At 39.3% G+C, this 17,894-nt stretch overlaps 1 protein-coding gene across 1 annotated transcript in view; it reads right to left on the bottom strand.

Moving 5' to 3' along the window:
- The window catches only part of Fras1 (Fraser extracellular matrix complex subunit 1), a 448,626-nt gene that overhangs the window by 255,283 nt on the left and 175,449 nt on the right, over nt 1-17,894 (bottom strand). The window contains exons 6-11 of the mRNA XM_042678144.1: nt 17,119-17,252; nt 12,797-12,880; nt 10,791-10,892; nt 8,763-8,954; nt 2,869-2,958; nt 174-209 (exon numbers count right to left, since the gene is read on the bottom strand). Coding sequence (XP_042534078.1) covers nt 174-209; nt 2,869-2,958; nt 8,763-8,954; nt 10,791-10,892; nt 12,797-12,880; nt 17,119-17,252 — 638 coding nt within the window. The remainder of the gene's footprint in view (nt 1-173; nt 210-2,868; nt 2,959-8,762; nt 8,955-10,790; nt 10,893-12,796; nt 12,881-17,118; nt 17,253-17,894) is intronic.

Genomic DNA, 17,894 nt, shown 5'->3' with positions numbered 1-17,894 from the left:
AATGTAAGATAAAAAAAGATAAGCTAAAGGAAGGAGTCAGAGTCTTCCTTCCCAATCAGGCATCAACCATTACTGTGAAAAATACTGAGTCGCTGTTTCCCTACAGTAGTGTATGCAAATCATTACTGAAAATTTTATAATGATCTATGAGCAAGTTAAAAATCTATACTTACTGGAATATGTTTAATTTCAGTTGCATTTGAAGACATCTAGGAACAAAGAAAAATGCATTTATTATACTACTAAAATCACCATTAGGCTGATCTACTTAATTTTTCATCATGAGATATCCATTTCCCCAAGTACCACACAAATTCATTCACTTGTGATGAATAGAGATAAAATCAGTCTGTATCAAAACCAAGAAATGCATACAAAAAGCAGATGAAAAAAACATTTAAGGGAATCATTTTAAATTAGTTTCACTTTGCTTTTGAGAATATAGTTTCGATTCCCCTCGAGATGAAGGGCGTCACGGTCAAAGGATCAAATTTATAAGTGCAAACTGTTGAATTTTGTATGGCACCAGAGCATAATGGAGATGTATACTTACTGACAACAACTTGTTTCTTTAATTCCAATGGGTTTATCTCCAAAAATGGGTGAAAAAAATAATTATTGAGAAGATACATGACCAACATTTATAGGAAACCTTTAATTTCCTCAGTTCTGTTTTGCTGTTGTTTTAGTTATTTGCTTTTTATCTGTAGTACTGGGGATTGAACCTGGAGAAGCCACACCCCCCAGTGCTTCTGCTTTCATTTTGTTTTTTTCAGAGAATCTCTTGCTTTTTGCCCAAGCTATCCTCTGCCACAATCCTCCTACCTCCACCTTTTAAACAGCTGGGATTACAAACCTGTCCCCAGACCTAATACCCTAACTCTTGAAATGAGAACGACTAAATCACGAATATACTATGACAAGAACACGATAATTCCAGTGTTTTTAGCTTTCAAAACAACAAGCAAGCACTGTTCTAAGTGTATTACTCATAGCATTTCAGTAGCCTCACAAGGCAAACACTTTTGTTATCCTTACTTCAGAAGAAGGATCAAGTTATTTGTCCAAGGAGGGAGTTCATATGTAGCAATAGTGCAGGTTTGCACTATTGACCTGGCAAATCCAAAGAACATGAAATCCTCAGAAAACACTGGCAAGTTAGGCATAATTTACCTAAATCATTCATCATTCAAGAGACTTAGTCCTAATGTTCATAAACCTATTCTGTTGGTCAACAAAAGTCATATCTATGGTCAACTGGCATATTTTTAAGAACATAAGTCTGTCAATATTGCAAAGTCCTATATGGAAAAGACAGCCTAACAATGGGGCAAATTTGGAGAGATTATGACAATTTTTTTCCTTTGGTATAATACAGTAAACAAGTATATGACACAGAGAGAACTATTTGTGGAAAAGTGGAGTTTCACACCAAATCCAATGAACCAAAATCTTCTTACTTCTATGTACTAAAGAAATCTAGAACCTGGTAGTATTTTACCAGCTCCTTGGTGGACCAAGCCACCTTTTTCAAGACTACAACAAAAATCAAACTGGACCACCTACCTCCAGTCTCTTTCCTTTCATTCTTCTGGCCTAAGTAACAACCCCTAGGTTATCATTGCCTTAGTCAGAACATGGCTTGCTGAGGAGAGACTCCAAGCTCTCCAGCATCTACCATCTTCCTCAGGTTCTAGGCTGTTTACTAAATCTCACCTGCAAGTCCTCTTCTCCCTTTATTTTGTTCTAGTCTTACTCTTATGCTATTTCTTAAATACAGCAAGTTTGCTTCATCAATGCTTTTCTATTTCCTGTTACTTTTCCTGGTATGTCTCCCCAAATATATATATATAGATATATATATCTATATCTATATATCTATATATATATATATATATCTATATCTATATATATATATATCTGACTCACTCCCTCACTTCCTCCAGATGTTGCTTGGATTTCTCTGCTTTATGTAGTATTTCTCCAGTTACCTTACATAAAAGTAAACTGCTGAAGGCCAGTAATCTTAGCTTACTCAGCATGCTGAGATCTGAGGATCAAGGTTTGAAACCAGCCACAGTAAACAAATCCAAGAGACTAATCATTAATTAATTTGCAAAAACCTGGCAGTGGGGCTGGAAAGGTGGCTCGGTGGTAAAGTGCTTGCCTTGCATGCATGAGGCCCACGATTCGATTCCTCAGCACCACATAAGCAGAAAAAGTCAGAAGTGGCGCCGTGGCTCAAGTGGTAGAGTGCTAGCCTTGAGCTGAAGAGCTGAGAGACAGTGCCCAGGCCCAGAGTTCAGGCCCCACAACCAACAGGGGGGAAAAAAAAAGCTGGCAGTGGAGGCACAGTCAAATGATAGAGCACGAACAAGAGCACAAGGCTCTGAGTTGAAGCCCCAATACTAGCACAAAACAAAACACAAACAAGAAGAGAAGGGGGAATGGGAAGGAGAAGAAGAAAATAATCTCGCACCCAAGCTAAGTCACTTAAGCTGCTTTGTTCTCTAGGCATACTCATCAGCAGGGGTTAGAAGGTTTTTTTGTTTTTTTTGGTTTGTTTTTTGTTTTGTGTGTGTGTGTATGTGTGTGTGAGACAGACAGACAGACAGACAGACAGACAGAAAGAGATTTGTGTCCCCACATTAAGATGTAGAATATATGGTCCATCATGACAGCAAGGCCATGCTTGTGACCTTCACTTCCTTAACTCCAATGCTAGGCACTATTCAGTAGGTACACACACAATAACATCTGTAAAACAAATGAATGGGCAAAAGAAACTAGGAGGTAAAGAAAGTCCCCTTATTAAATTAACTTTAATTAGTAATGTTCAATAGTCCTCAGTTATGAGCTGATACTCACAAATGTTGCCTTTTCTTCATAAACACAATAACCATTGCTTGAAATGCATTCAGGACAGCATTTTCCATCTAGATGAATTAGTTCTTCACCCTGCAGACACAGAGTAGCGGTGTAGATATCAACTCAGCACCTCCAATAGCAGTGCTAAAGTGCCAAGAAGCACTGACTGAAGTCTCCTGACCACAATGAGCAACCTCATCTCCCCCTATGCTGGTTTGCCATGAAGCTTCCTCATCCTAGCAGGCCTCCAAGTACTTCCCCTTTTCTTCTCACCATGTGTGCACTCTGGTCCACCACAACTGCCTACCCAAGACCAGGAGCTCATACAAATAACAAAGATAATGCCATGGTCTGGAAAGATGAATCTCAGGAAGGGATCATACTATCATACATACAGAGGGTGAGAACTTGCAACTTTGGTTATTAACACTATGCCATTCAAATCAACATTCCCCTTAAATAGGAAATCAAGTATGCACAGATACACAGATGTACATCTATGCACAAATGTAGTTTCTGGCATAAAGAGTAGAAATCTAATTTGTATCTAGTATTCTGAAATCTTTACAACTGTTAGGGAATTTGTTGTGTCTATTGAGGACAAAACCACACTTGGAGGGTATATATAGTCTTACCATTTTAACTGTCCAGTATCAATCACTTCAAAATTGTTATTTTTGTTACAAAATAATAACTGCTTGCTCTTTAAATTTTTAAATAATTATGAATTCCACATCTTAGGCATAGTTTTTCCTTTAGTCTTTCCTTCTACAGAATTTGCTATTAACAACATGAACTGCTTGCAGTTTCTCCTGTGGGTACACTGACATCTACTACTTATAGAATAAAAAGTATTCTCTAAAGAATTTGCCATGTTATCTACTTTCTAAAGAAAGGTAATGTTTCTGTAAGAGCTTAATATTTAATTTGGAGTCTACATTACACTTAAAAGCAAGGACATCACATTAAATGAAAACTGAATGCTGTACAGTTAAATAAAGAGAATAAGCAATGATACTGTATGTTTAAAATCATGGCAATTAAAACCATTAGCTGTGTTCGGGATACTAGGGATGGATTTTTAAAGTCCTTTTGTACGTTTCTTGAGTCTCCAATCTCTTGCAGAACAAATGTATACATTCTTAAATAAACTAAATCATAAGCTTCGAAAAGAAACACAGCATTACATAAACGAGTTTAACTTTTTACAGTGCATATAAAGTTATTTCAAAAAGAAAGGAGTTATATGGATTACTGTCCATCAAAATTTCCTGCCTGTCAGCAGCTGACAGAGAGCAGAGGGTGCTATAGAGATCAAACATATTTACATATAAATTGTTTTGTAGAATCTTGAAGAATCAGGTGGTAGAGAAGGCATGGCCTAGAAACCCATTGAAATTTGCTTTCAAGGCATATACAGGGATTTATATGCATGTAACCTAAGTAGCTTAGAACAATATTTTGAAGCAAGACAGAGTATATGTACGTGTATTAAAAAAAACATAATGCATGAGAGATTCCTGAGTGCTCACCACAGCACACAGACAAGAAAGAGGGCCTCTCACTCACCAAAGAGCCTGGGGAACAAGGATTCAGTTTTGGTGAGGTAAGAAGTTCTAAATAGATATGCTATTTATAGATGAAAGCTGGATGCCCCAAACCACCTAAGTTCACTGTGGTGGAAAAGGGAGCCTGTTCCAACTAGCATTCCACTTTTGCTTTGAACAAAATTGTCTCATAAAGCAAATTCATTTGTTTACTTCTCTGTGTCTTCTCTCTCTCTCTCTCTCTCTCTCTCTCTCTCTTTCTCTCTCTCTCTCTACCCCTCCGTCCTTCCCCCTTCCCTCCTCCCCCTTCCCTTCCTCCCTCCTTCCCTCCCTCCCTCCTTCCCTTCCCTTCCTTCCTTCCTTCCTTCCTTCCTTCCTTCCTTCCTTCCTTCCTTCCTTCCTTCCTTCCTTCCTTCCTTCCTTCCTTCCTTCCTTCCTTCCTTCCTTCCTTCCTTCCTTCCTTCCTTCCTTCCTGAGGCTGAACTCAAGGCCTGTGCACGGTCCCTTAGCTTTTTCCCTCAGGGCTGGTACAACAACTTCAGTTCCAGCTTTTGGTGGTTAATTTAAGATAACTGTGTCACAGACTCTCCTGCCCTGACTGGCTTCAAACCTCAATCTTCAGATGTATGAGACATGAGCATCTGGCCTATTCATTTCATTTTTTAAGAAGGCTTTCCTGCATAAGCCACACTGAATCAGTCATCCCTGCCCTATCCAATCCTAACAACACCTATCAGACCTGGGAATCTGATATAGGGCTTAACCTACCTATTACAAAAGGAAACCCTCCAAGAAGAAATTTTCCTCAATAGGAAAGAAAAAGGCACTCCACTTTAATGCATGCCAACCCTTTTCCAGGCATTTTGATAAAAATTTCATTTCCTCTACTATATTATATCCCAGCTGTGAATGCTAAGTCCTCTTAAGAGAAAGGAAAGATAATTTAATTTTTTCCATCTGAATTTACGTTCAAAGACATTATAAAATATAAAAAAGTGAAATCTATCATATTGTGCTAATCTACTATTAATTTCCTTATTTTTCAATGTCCACAGAGTTAAATTGGGTATCTGAAAGACAAGAAATGTGCCATTTTCTCCCCTTTTTAACAACAAAAAATGATGTGTGAATTTAAGTTTTTCAGAATGCTATTGCTAATAACCAAGGTGATGATGGTGATGGTGGTACACCATTTTGTCTCTTGGAGAAGTTTACTTCTCCACATCTTTTAGACAATGTGCATATACTAATACTTAATGTCCCCTTGGGACCCAAGATTAGTTTCAAATGATCTCGATATTTCAGAAAAGCAAGAAGAGACTGGAGTAAAATTAAATAAAAATAGTAACAGTGCACTTCAGCTACTCTCCTGGCAGACCCTGTCACTTCCCTAAGGCTTCTTATACGTTTAATTCATGGTTCCATAATCCTAGGTACCAGCACAGTGTAATTTCTGTTTACACATCTAGCTTCCCCCAAAGCCTGGGAAATCTTAAGGTTATAATTCTAAGAACTGAATCCAGGGCCTCCTGCTCTATCATTTGGGCTATGCTTCTAGCTAAGATAAAGTGTGTGTTTGTGTGTGTGTGTGTGTGTGTGTGTGTCTGTCTGTCTGTCTGTCTTTTTTGCCCAAGTTGGCTTCTAATTCTCAATCTTCCTGCCTTGTCTACCTGGATGCCTGGAATTCCAGGTATCTACCATATGTGTCTTATTCATATTTTTCACCTCCTTCAACACAAGCTGATGAGAAATTATTACATCCAGGTTTTACTAGGCTATTAATCAGAGCTGTTCACATTAGTATGGTATATTTTTTTAAAGACTGAGGGGTATTTTTCATAAGATTAAACTTTGGTTACAATTTCAGTACTGGTAGTGTTTCCAGTTTAGAATCAACTAACTTACAATTTGGGGAATGAGTCAATAATCTGGAAGGAAGTCATTTAGTTGATTAAAGATCTGGAGTAACAGGTATGGTTTAGAATTCTCCCATCTATGAAAGAAAAAAATGAGGTGGAATAGAAAGGAATAACAAAGTGGTATAAGGTGACTGGGGGATATAGAGTGAGTAAATGGCACTGGGGCACTCTCCTCTTCAGTAATTGTTGCCCATCTCTTCCCAAAAGCACACATAAAGACATGGATTATGTTAGCAGAGCCAGGTGGCATGATAGACAGCAAACAGACCTGCAAATGCATTAACAATGGGGACCATGAGTTGTTATTACGTGAGGGTGTTTTGCTTAGATTTGACAGAAAGTATGTATTTAAAGGATTCAGCTGCCAGGTACCAGTGGTTCATATCTGTAATTCTCACTACTCTGGAGACTGATAGATCTAAGTAAGGATCAAGGTTCAAAGCTAGCCTAGGCAGGAAAGTCCATAAGACTCTTACCTCCAATTAACCATCAAAAAAAAAAAAAAAAAAAGACAGAAGTAGACCTGTGGCTCAAGTGATAGACCACCAGCTTTGAAAAACAAAACACAAAAACAAAAAGCTAAAGGACTAGCACAAAGAAAATAACAAAAAGACAAAACAACAAAAATCTTTCACCCTACCAGGATCACATCTCCCCATTTTCTATAAATCCTGTCATATTAGACAAATTAAACCTCAGAAAATAACCCAGGATCCTCTGGGTAGACAGAGGAAGCAAGGAAGACCATTTCAGTTTGAAAGGAAAAGGAAAACACCCTAGGAAGGTTCCTCCTGATCTCTGTGCAATCATTATGACTCTTCTAACAAAGAAGAAAGAGACATTTGGGTTGGTTCCATATCTTAGCTATGGTGAATAATACTGTGATAAACATAGTTGTGCTGGTAGCTTTAGTATGGCTTTGTTTGTGGTCATTTGGGTAAATGCCCAGAAGTGGGATTTCTGAGTCATAGAGGAGCTCTATGTTTTTAGTCTTTTGAGGATCTTAGCAAATGAGCAGAATAGCTCAATAGCTATGTACATATGACCATATAAGATGATGCTAAGCAAAATGAACTCCAAGACATGGACATAAGAGGTTTTGCTTTGTTGTTGTTGTTTTTAATGTTACTATGTGATTTTTTGGGGGGTTTTTGTGTGTGTTCTTTCCACATGGTATATCCTCTATTATCTATGCATTTGATTTTTGGTACCCTGGTATTGTATATACGCTTAACTGAATTAGGGAAGGGAAAGGGAACAACAGAATGGTGACACAAAGGACAAAAGGGGAACCAATGCAACAGCACTATTCACAAGACAATATGTTGGCAATGATCTGCACAGCTTGGGGGGAATTAAGGAGGAGGGAAAGTAGGAGAAAAATGAGGGAAGGGGTAACAAGTTTGACAAGAAACGTGCTTGTTACCTTACTTCTGTAATTATAACCCCTCTGTACATCACCTAGACAATAAAAAAGAAAACAAAGAAGACAGAGAGATAGACAGACAGATAGACAGACAGACAGAGACAGAGACAGAGAGAAAGAGATGAAGGGGCAGGGGAGTTCCAAAAAAAAAAAGCAAGACTCTCTTTTCAGTTCTGCCAAGAACGCCTGGAGAAGGCAAACTGAAAAACACCAGCCTTATTTGGAAGGTTCTTCCTCCTTACGCTCAGAACTGAGGAGATGAGAAGTTGGGAAGAGAAATGAGAAAGGAAAGAATGTCTTCATGGACACCATAGGCTTCAGATTTTTCTATTTCCCTTCTCTACTGGAGTTCCCATCCCTGAAGGAAGCTGGTGGGGCGGATGGGAGAGGCTGAGGAGCAGGAGGCAACTTTGAAAGCAATTTGTTTTGCCATGGGTCAAGACTGAGTTCAAAGGAAAAAAAAAGTAATTTCCCTAAAATATACGTCTATAGTCCAGACAGAGGCTGCTTTGTTAGAAGTTTCTTGAAATTCTGCAGACAACAGAGGTCAGCAGAGTTAATTGTTTATGAGGTCCCTCTGTTCTATCTTAAAAACAGAAACCATTTTCTTTTCTTTCCACAGCAGCAGCCCACAGGTGCTAGAACGCCTTTGAAGTAAGTGTAGCCAATGGGGTATGCAGGCAAAACCAGACCCTGTTGCAATGACATCTAAATAGGCCCCCAGCCCATGTCATGTCCTTCTCTTTTATCCCTGTGACTCTGGGGGCTTCCAATCTGACCAGATGCACAAATAGCCAAAAGCTTCACAGTGCTGTTCCAAGTTGGCCTGTATCAATATTAACATTGAGTACAACATTGAATCTTTGTGCTAAAATGCTTCCTGAAACATGAGCAATCAACCTGTTCTCCCTTCCACTGCCAAGAAATGGGGATCAGGAGCAAGTCTATCTCTCACAATGAAAGGAGCCCCACAATCCAAATGGAAACACCTTCACTTCTTACCCGGGCACACTCCACCTTGGCACACTCTACAGTCTGGCAGGTCACCTGGCCACGGTCGCACATGCAGAACTCACAGGCTGAGCGCTTCCACATTTCATCCTGGTACCGCACAATCCCACTGGATGAGCAGCTTCCAGCAGGAGACACACATTCCTCACAGCATTGCCCATGACGCCGACCCCGGCTCTGACCCTAAGGAGACACCGATGGTAAGAGAGTGGACATTGAACACATCTCATCTAAACCAAGCACTGATGGCTTACACCTGTAATACAAGTTACTCAGAAGCCTGAGAATTTGTTTTATATATATATATATAAATATACATATACATATACATATATATAATTATTGTTATTGTAAAGGTAATATACAGAGGGGTTACAGTTACATAAGTCAGGTAATGAGTATATTTTGGGGGGCAATGTCACCCCTTCCCTTGCTCTCCCCCAGTTTTTCCCTCCTGTCTCCATCCATAAGTGGTAGATCATTCTCAACTTAGTGTCTAGTGAGTATCACTGCTGAATCTGTTCAGCTTTGTCCCTCCATTTCTGTGCCCCCACTTACCCTCCCAAAGACAGATAAACAAAGAAGACAAAAGGAAAAGAACAAATAGAGCAACAAAACAGAAAAAAAAACTCTCATTTCCATTTCTTGGAGTTCACCTCGGTAAATATTATTTCATATGATCACATGCACATAGCTATTGGGCCTCTGTGGTCCTCTCCTAAGAATATCCTCCTTCGGTTTCACTCTGTGTGAATGCCTAGAGACATATACTGTCAACGTCTAAGGCGTTGACAATATATAATTTATCATGTCCTAGTGTATATACTTTTTTTAACCATGCAGTGTGTTTACTTGTAGATTTATAGGCACATTTGGGTTACCACAAATGAAGGAAACCATGCAACCTAACTTTCTTTGGGTCTGGCTTATTTTGCTTAATATAATTTGTTCCAAGTCTTACCATTTCATTATGAATGGTACAATATCCTTCTTTCTGGTGAAAGCACAGAATTTCAATGTGTATAGATATCACATTTTCTTCATCTATTCATCCACCGAGGGGCACCTGGGTTGATTCCATTATCTTAGCTATGGTAAACAACGTTGCAATGAACACAGTTGTGCTGGTGGCTTTAATGTGACCTTGTTTGAGGTTTATTGGATAAATGCCCAGGAGTGGGACTGCTGAGTTTTAGGGAGGCTCTAGTCTTTTGAGGAATCTCCATACGTCTTTCCAGAGTGGTTGAACAAGTTTGCATTCCTACCAACAGTGTAATAAAGTTCCCTTTGGCCACATCCCTGCCAGCCTTTGTTATTGTTAGTTTACTTGGTAATGGTCAATTCTAACTGGGGTGAGGTAGAATCTCAATGTTGTTTTGATGTGTATTTCTTTTATGTTCAGAGATCTCGAATATTTCTTAATGTGTCTATTGGCCATTCTTATTTCTTCTGAGAAGTCTCTCTTTAAGTCTTTAGTCTTTATTAATTGAGTTGTTTCTTTGAGGGTTTATTTAAGGGGATAGTCTTTTGAGCTCTAAGTATATTTTAGATACGAGGCCATTGTCTGATGCATATCTTCTCCCATTCTGTGGAGAAGCCAGAGATTTGAGGATCAAGGCTCAACACCAGTCCAGGCAATAAAGTCCCTGAGATACTTAGCTCCAATTAACCAGCAAAAAAAACTGAAAGTGGAGGTTTGGCTCAAGTGGTAGAGTACCAACCTTGAGTGAAAAAACTAAGCAAGAGTGCAAGGCCCAGAGTGTAAGCCCCAGTCTGGCACAAAAGAAAAAAAGAAACAGAAAATATCCTATCCAAGCTCAACGAGGCAGAAAGCCAAATTACCACTGGTAGCAACACAACCCTGTACATGACTCAAGGGAGGCCGTCTGCCTGGGAAGCAGACCTTTCACATCTTTATACTTTATATAAAACACTACATGTTTGTTATGACACTTTTTTGTAGGTCCTGAAAAAGAAGCAAAAAATGAAGCAAACCACAAGCTCCACACGCTCAAGTACCTTTTCACATCTTAGTGGAGGGCAGGTCTGTTTGTGACACCTCACCTCTCCTTGGTCACAAGTACACGTGGTACACACATCTTCAGCCCACTGCTCACCATGCTGAAGGAAGAGGGTAAAAGTGATTTATCAAAGTCACACACACACATGAAATACATAGATACACATTTATTATTGTTCCTTTATATTTGTTTTTGTTTCTTTAAGACAGGGTGTCATTATATAGCCCAGGCTAGCTTCAAACTTATTATCTTCCTACCTTGACCTTCTCCCCTATACCGGGACTAAAGGCATACAGCACTCTACCTTACTTTTATTATATTTTTTTTCAAATGGACCATAGTGAATGTTCTCTAAAGAAGTGATACTATTATGGTAGAAATGGCCTCTAAGAAGTCAATAATATCCAAAGGGTGCTTTAAATTTTCATTTGATTGTATTCGTTTTAGATAGGCTAGGTACCCACTCAAGCACATAGAAGCCTTGAGAACCCAGAGATGAAAAAGCCCTCTTAGCTGGCCAGTCTTTTGATCTCACTTGCCAAAAGACTACGTCTCATTACCACACTCTCTGCCTACCATGCAGCTACTCCATGGACATTGTCCTGAAGCCACCTGAGGGTATATCACAGGAAGTTTGCTCACCTAGGGGAAGTCAAGGAAAGCACTTTCCTACTCTTTTCTTCCATCAGCCTGTAGCAATGGCTATGTGATGAGCTGCATGGAAGTATGGAAGCCATCTTATGGACATGAGTGAACCAGAACAAGGCAAATACGGTCTAGGCACTATGAGCACAGGCTTATAATACTCAACAGGCAAAGGCAGGAGACTCAAAAGTTTGATGCCAGTCTGGACAAAAGGTGGTGAGACTGTCTCAAAAGCGAAATAAAAACAAAAAGAGGGAAGACATGGCTCAAGTAGTACAGCAAGGCCCAGAGGTTCAATACTCTGTTCCTTGGGGGGAGGAAGGGAGACAAATATTAACATGATGATATCATTGAGTCTTGAATTGAACAACTCTAAAGCTGCCCTAATACAGGCTGAGATAATAAATGGTGTAATTTTAGCAAGACTTGGTGTTCACTAAGATAATTAATGGAATAATTTTAGCCACTTTCAGGCATTTGTATCAGCTGCAAGTCCCTTCAAAGAGACAAACACAGCCCTGGGCCATGAAGATATCACACAAACTGTATATGTAATGATTGGTCAGATGGTGCATTTCTAACACAGATAAAAATTCTTGTCCAATTAGTCATTTTCATTCATTGCAAATGACTAATTCAGTCGTTGCAAATGACTCATCTAAAATGGATAGGAATCCCATTTTAGACCCTGTAGTGACAGCTATGATACCAATCTGTTTAGTCTTCCCTGGAATGGATGGCAAGTAAGGGAAGAAGTTGGGTTTATGTTTCTATATCCTTTGCTATAAAATAATGTAACCCTCTTTTGATACAGCCAGGAGCTACTTAACAGAACATTCATTCAATGTGTTGAACTCATCTTTATTTGGTGACTACTATGAGTTAGGCAAAGTTGTTTAGACTGTTCCAAAACGACTTCCAAGTTGACAGTTACCACCACGACCAGGCCCTCATCTCCCTCTCTGCCTCACCACCAACTCCATGTTTCCCTCCAGTGTACACGGAGGGAGCATCACTGGAAATCACTGCATGAAATCCAGCCAAAGCACACATTTTCAGAATCCCAAGGCTTAGGTTAAAATGATGGTTACCAATGACAGTCCTTTCTTCACTTTAAGATGTAAGAGCAGTTAGGTTCACCACAGCTTCTGAACATGTGCTACTTGCCTTTATATTTCTAATACCTCCCAACTTCATTTTTTTCCATAAAGTCCAAGAAGAAAAAGGATGTTTATATACTGTTACCAATTCTGGCAAAAAGTGAGGCATGAGCATGGGAAGTTTCAATGGATGGGAGGCAGAGACGCATGTGTGAGAACTTAGGTCAAAACACCTACACAATGGCACATTAAAGGTTACCTTGTACACCCGGCCAGCTGCAGGGCAGGATCGTGCAGAGCACTGGGGACAGCATTTTCCCGGGACACGGACCACAGCTTCATCCTTAACACCATCAAAGGGAGGTATTAATAAAATCTACATCAGTAGGAAAATTTCATTCACAGCCAACTCAACCATGTGCCTCAAGCATCCATAACAACCATTTCCTTTCATAGAGTATTTATTAGTCACCTAGGGCACTTATAAGATTAGCACTTCCAAGGTCAGTGTGACCTTGAGAAGGTGTATACCAATCCTATCCCTTTGTAAGAATAAATAAAAGCATAAACAACAATAGCAATAACAAAAGCACATAAATGTTTTCCCACAATGTTCTAAGGCTTTACAAAGCCTCATGAATAGATGTTCTCTTATTTCTGTTGTGAGAAGAATAAGATCAGAGAGATTATACCACTTACTCAAAGACATACAACTGATATGTTACTGGCAAATAGTTGGAATGTAACTTCAAAGCATGAACCACATCGATACTTAAGAACACACAAGCTCCTTCTGAATCACCTCTAAAGTCAAACATGACCAGGCAGCTCTGGTAGCTCACATCTGTAATCTTAGCTATTTGAGAGGCTGAGATCTGAGGATCACAGTAGAGCACCAGTCTTCAGTGAAAAGGCTAAGGTCTTGAGTGCAAGCTCAGTACCAGCACAAATAAAAGGAAGATGATGAAAAGGAGGAAGAAGAGAAAGAGAAGGGGGATGAGGAAGAGGAGAAGGATGAAGAGGAGGAGGAGGACGAGGACGAGGAGGAGGCTGACGAGGAAGAAGAGGAGGGAGCAGGAAGAGGAAGAGGAGGAGGAGGAAGGAGAGAGGGAGGGAAGGGGAGGGGGAGGGAGGAAAGAAGGGAAGACAACTTGGAGGGAAGGAGAGTGCCCTAAATGCACAGAACTGGCATGAGAGGGAAATGAAAAGTGTTCTAGCAGAACAAACTGAACATTATAGTTTTGTGTTTCCTGTATTCAGAATGCAAGAGAGCTGGGCAGTGGGAATGACAAAAGATTTTATTGCATTATAAGAGGGCTACACTAAGTGAGATGCTATTTCCTAGCTATAGATCCAAGAAGGAAATCATTCCAGGACAGGACACTAACCATTTCAGCTTTCAAACAACGAGTACGAATAGATTTCTCTTGATCAAAAATAAGTATATAGAAAGAAAGGGCGGGAAGGAGCCCTGAAGGATTAACTGTAAAGAAGGATAAATATCAGATAAATATCACCCATTTTACTTATTTTGGATTCAAAGTGCTATAGAGAGCCAAGCCCTCTTCAATTAAAGAAAGTTCAACAACAAAAATAATCATGTAAATTAATTTGTTTTACTTGAACCAAGACCCTTGTGTTTGTGTGTGTGTGTGTGTGTGTGTGTGTGTGTGTGTGTGTGTGTGTGTGTGTGTTTACTCCAGGGTCCTAGGCATGCTGAGTATGAGTGCTTTTTCTTCAAGATTTGATGAAAACACAGACGGTCATGAGGAAATACAACAGGAATATAATCTCACAGAAATAAACTGGAGAAAGCAAAACAAGGCCCATTTATTTAGATTATCTTCTACATCCTTGTGTCTTCAAGAATAAGGATGCACCTTTTTCCCCATAAAGGAAGAGCACCTGTCACTCAAGTGTCATACAACCTGCTTCAGAGGCAGAAAACCCTTCCTAGGTTTTATGATCCACTTTAGGGACAAAAGTCAAATGGCCTTCATGCAACTTGGATTTTCTTAAATTCCTTCAATGTAGAATATTCAATATGTCATAGTGACATATTTTGGGGCAGCATGTCCTGAATCCACTTTAAGGAAAAAGTAATAATGTTCTGAAGACTCACAGAAAGAGAAAACTTCTGAATATCATGTACTATTGACTTTTATTTAAAAGTCATTTGGAGGCTGGGGCTGGCTTATATCTGTAATCCCAACTGCGCAGAAGGCAGAGATTGAGATAATCACCAAAGGTAGGAAGTTAGAGAGACGTCATCTTAAACATTAAGGTGGGCATGGTGGTGCTGGTGGGTCATGCTAACTATACAGGAGGTTTAAGAGAATTAAGGTCCAGACCTTGCCTGGACAAAAACTTGAGATTGCATTAAAAACTAAAGCAAAAAGGACTGGGGGTATGGCTTAACTCATAGAGCACCTTTTTGGCTTGCCAAAAATACCATAAAATAAAACAAAGAGATACCCTAATAATAGGATGAACCTAAGACAGAAAAATGAAGAGAAAATAATTAAGAGGAAATATTAAGTAAAATTATCACAAAAATGTGTTTTCTTGGGATGCTAGGTATTGAACTGAGGATCTTGTGTATGCTACGCAAGAATTCTAACATCCTTAGCCCTGCAAAATATTAAATTTAAATACATACTGAAGGTTGTAGTGACTATAAACTTAAACTCTCCTCATGACTGAAGAATGAGATTATTAGGAATGAGTGGAGGGGAAAATGGTTGAAGAGAACATGGTTGGCAAAGAAAAGAAAAAAGCGAGTAACTTCAGATTCATAGCTGTTTCTGGGGAAATAAGTACAATTAGAGCAGAGGTGATTTATTAAGACCAACCTAAGGGGAAAACATTGGAATTGAATTAGATTAAAATGAGACAAAGGCACATATTAAGCACACAAAATATGTTGGTGTGTGATGGTAAAGGTGTTTGTGAGCTTTATAGTTGGTTGTTCCAATATTTAATGATGATAGTAAACCAACAAAATGAGTCTAAATGATATGACAGTGACTTTTTAAAATCATCCTAACAAAAACATACCAGATTGGTTGAGATCAAATTATTTTCTTTTGTTATCTTTAAGTGGTTGTACAAAGGGCTTTCATTGCATCAGGTCAATATATAAGTACAATATATCTTGATCAACGTCATCCCTTTCATTATTCTCCCTAAGAGTTCAATGTATTTTCAAGTCTTCAGAATGCTTGCATATCATTTTAGCTCTAAAGTATGGCAATAAGCTTCATCTTTTTTACCCTTAATTATGTATATGGATGCAAACTACGAGTGAATACTGTACATGAAGCAAGACTTTAGTGTTTTCTAAAATGTGAAATAGTACTTTCCATTACTCAATGTTTAATATGCAGTGTGGGGTTTAATTTGTGAAGATTTACACCAGATCTCACTGGGATGTTCCTTGCTTCCTTCCTCCTCACTTCCTTTCTTGTAATGGTGGCAAACTGCATCATTACGTTTCCAATATAAGAGGATTCACCCTACCCAATGTGCTAATCAAAGTTTGCTTCAACATTGCAATGCCCACGTAATGGAAGAGCAGAGAAGCAAGATGTTAGGCAACTCTCCCAAGAAGCTCATTTGTAATTGTCCACCAAGGACAAGATTGGTGATGAACTGGGAGAAAAGACATGAGTAGTGTGGATAATGCAATCCAGTCTTCCAATTAAATGCATTTTCTCTCTATTTGGCATTTAGCACTTCTTGTCTAATTGCCCTTTATCTGCCGTTAAAAATATTGCCCAATTGTCACAATATGCCATGTTATTGATTCTGCTTTATTTGATACAAAATGTTGCTCTGTATCAACTAAATGTTGGCTTCCAGCTTTTCCTTAGATCAAAAAATGAGCTATTTTTCCCCCACTGGAGGCAAAATTCCTTTCACAGTTATCTGTCAACTGCCACGGAGCCTTCATAGGAACTTCTACCACAGCAAAAAAAAAAAAAAAACAACTAAAAAATACCACCTATACCACATTTATTTGTGATTCTTTTCCATATTTGTATAAGAGCTTAATGTTTGGAAAATCAGATTAGCTTTCAATAAAAAAACACGATCCTAGTATCTTAAACATCCCCAGGGAAAATCTTTTGGTAATGTGAATCATTATCCTATCAGGAATAAATTGTGTACATCTGGATAATCATGTTCACAAACATGTCTATGTCTTTAAAAAGCAGACTATATCTACGCACGAAAAAAACAATCAGAAAACTGATCAGATTACCAGCTTTCCCAGATGTTTAGTCTGACATTTTTAGAACATCTGCAATTCAGGCTGGAGGCTTCCTTGTGTGTCCCCTCAAGTCTCAATTTCATTATGAAACAATTAGCCTAAATGGCTGGTAATTAGACCTATCCTGTAGCTTCTAAGGGGAAAAGAAACATCTCAGAGGTGGTCTGCAAAAGTTTAAGAAAAGCAAAAGAGCCTGTCTTCTAGTTTCTAATGGGTCCTAGGCTCTGTGGCAGAATGTTGGAAGAGACTCCAAGCTCTTGCACAGTTAACAGGCTGTGTCAGACACACTTTGAGGTTGTCTTCCTTACCTGGTTACAAAATAAAAGTGGACACTGAACTGTGAAGCACTGGGAGAGCCCATTTCTGCACACACACTTGGCACACTGGCTCAGTCTCCAGTCTTCTCCATCCTGAAATACACGGCCTTCATAGGAACAGGGCTCTGGAAGGTCAAAGGAGTAAAGATTACTACACAAAATGCATTTGCTAATCTCAGGATTGACTGCCTGGGCACACAAGTCAGGACTATAGTGAGTAGAGGTGGCTCTGAGTTTAATGCTTTGTAGTCACAACCTTGCAGTTTCAACATGAATGTTTTGTAAGTGAAGTCAGGTGGGACTTGAACCTCAGCTCATGTGTGTTCCCAAATCACACTACCTTCCTGGGATAGGTTCTCAGCTACCTGCATTCACTCCCTGTCTAGGGAACATTCACCTTCCACCTAAAGCAGAGACAGGAGGGTGCAAGTGACAGAGTTAGGCTAGAGAGTGTCTCCACTCAGTTCTTGAGTATTCTTAGGCTCACGGGAGCACATTACATAGCAAATAAAAGCCAGGACAGATTGAAAGAGAGACTAAAAAGACAAAGTAACAACTTTTCCACTTTGAACTTTTTGAACAAGGGACATTGCATTCTCGCAAAATAGGTGGTTGGCTCTACTTAATGTCCCAATCTCTTGAAGCAAAATGCTTCTAATGCATCTTTTTCGTGGAGGGAGAGAAAGAATCCCAGTAACTCAGACCACACAGCCCCTTGCCACCTCCCATTCTGTTGTTCATGTCTTTTCACCAGCAGAGTTATTTGG

This window comes from Dipodomys spectabilis, unplaced genomic scaffold, assembly GCF_019054845.1.
Source record: "Dipodomys spectabilis isolate Male_0828 unplaced genomic scaffold, ASM1905484v1 ptg000043l, whole genome shotgun sequence".
Classification (NCBI taxonomy): Eukaryota; Metazoa; Chordata; class Mammalia; order Rodentia; family Heteromyidae; genus Dipodomys; species Dipodomys spectabilis.
The sequence above is the reverse complement of the archived record's forward strand: the minus strand, read 5'-3'. Positions and strand labels throughout refer to the sequence as shown.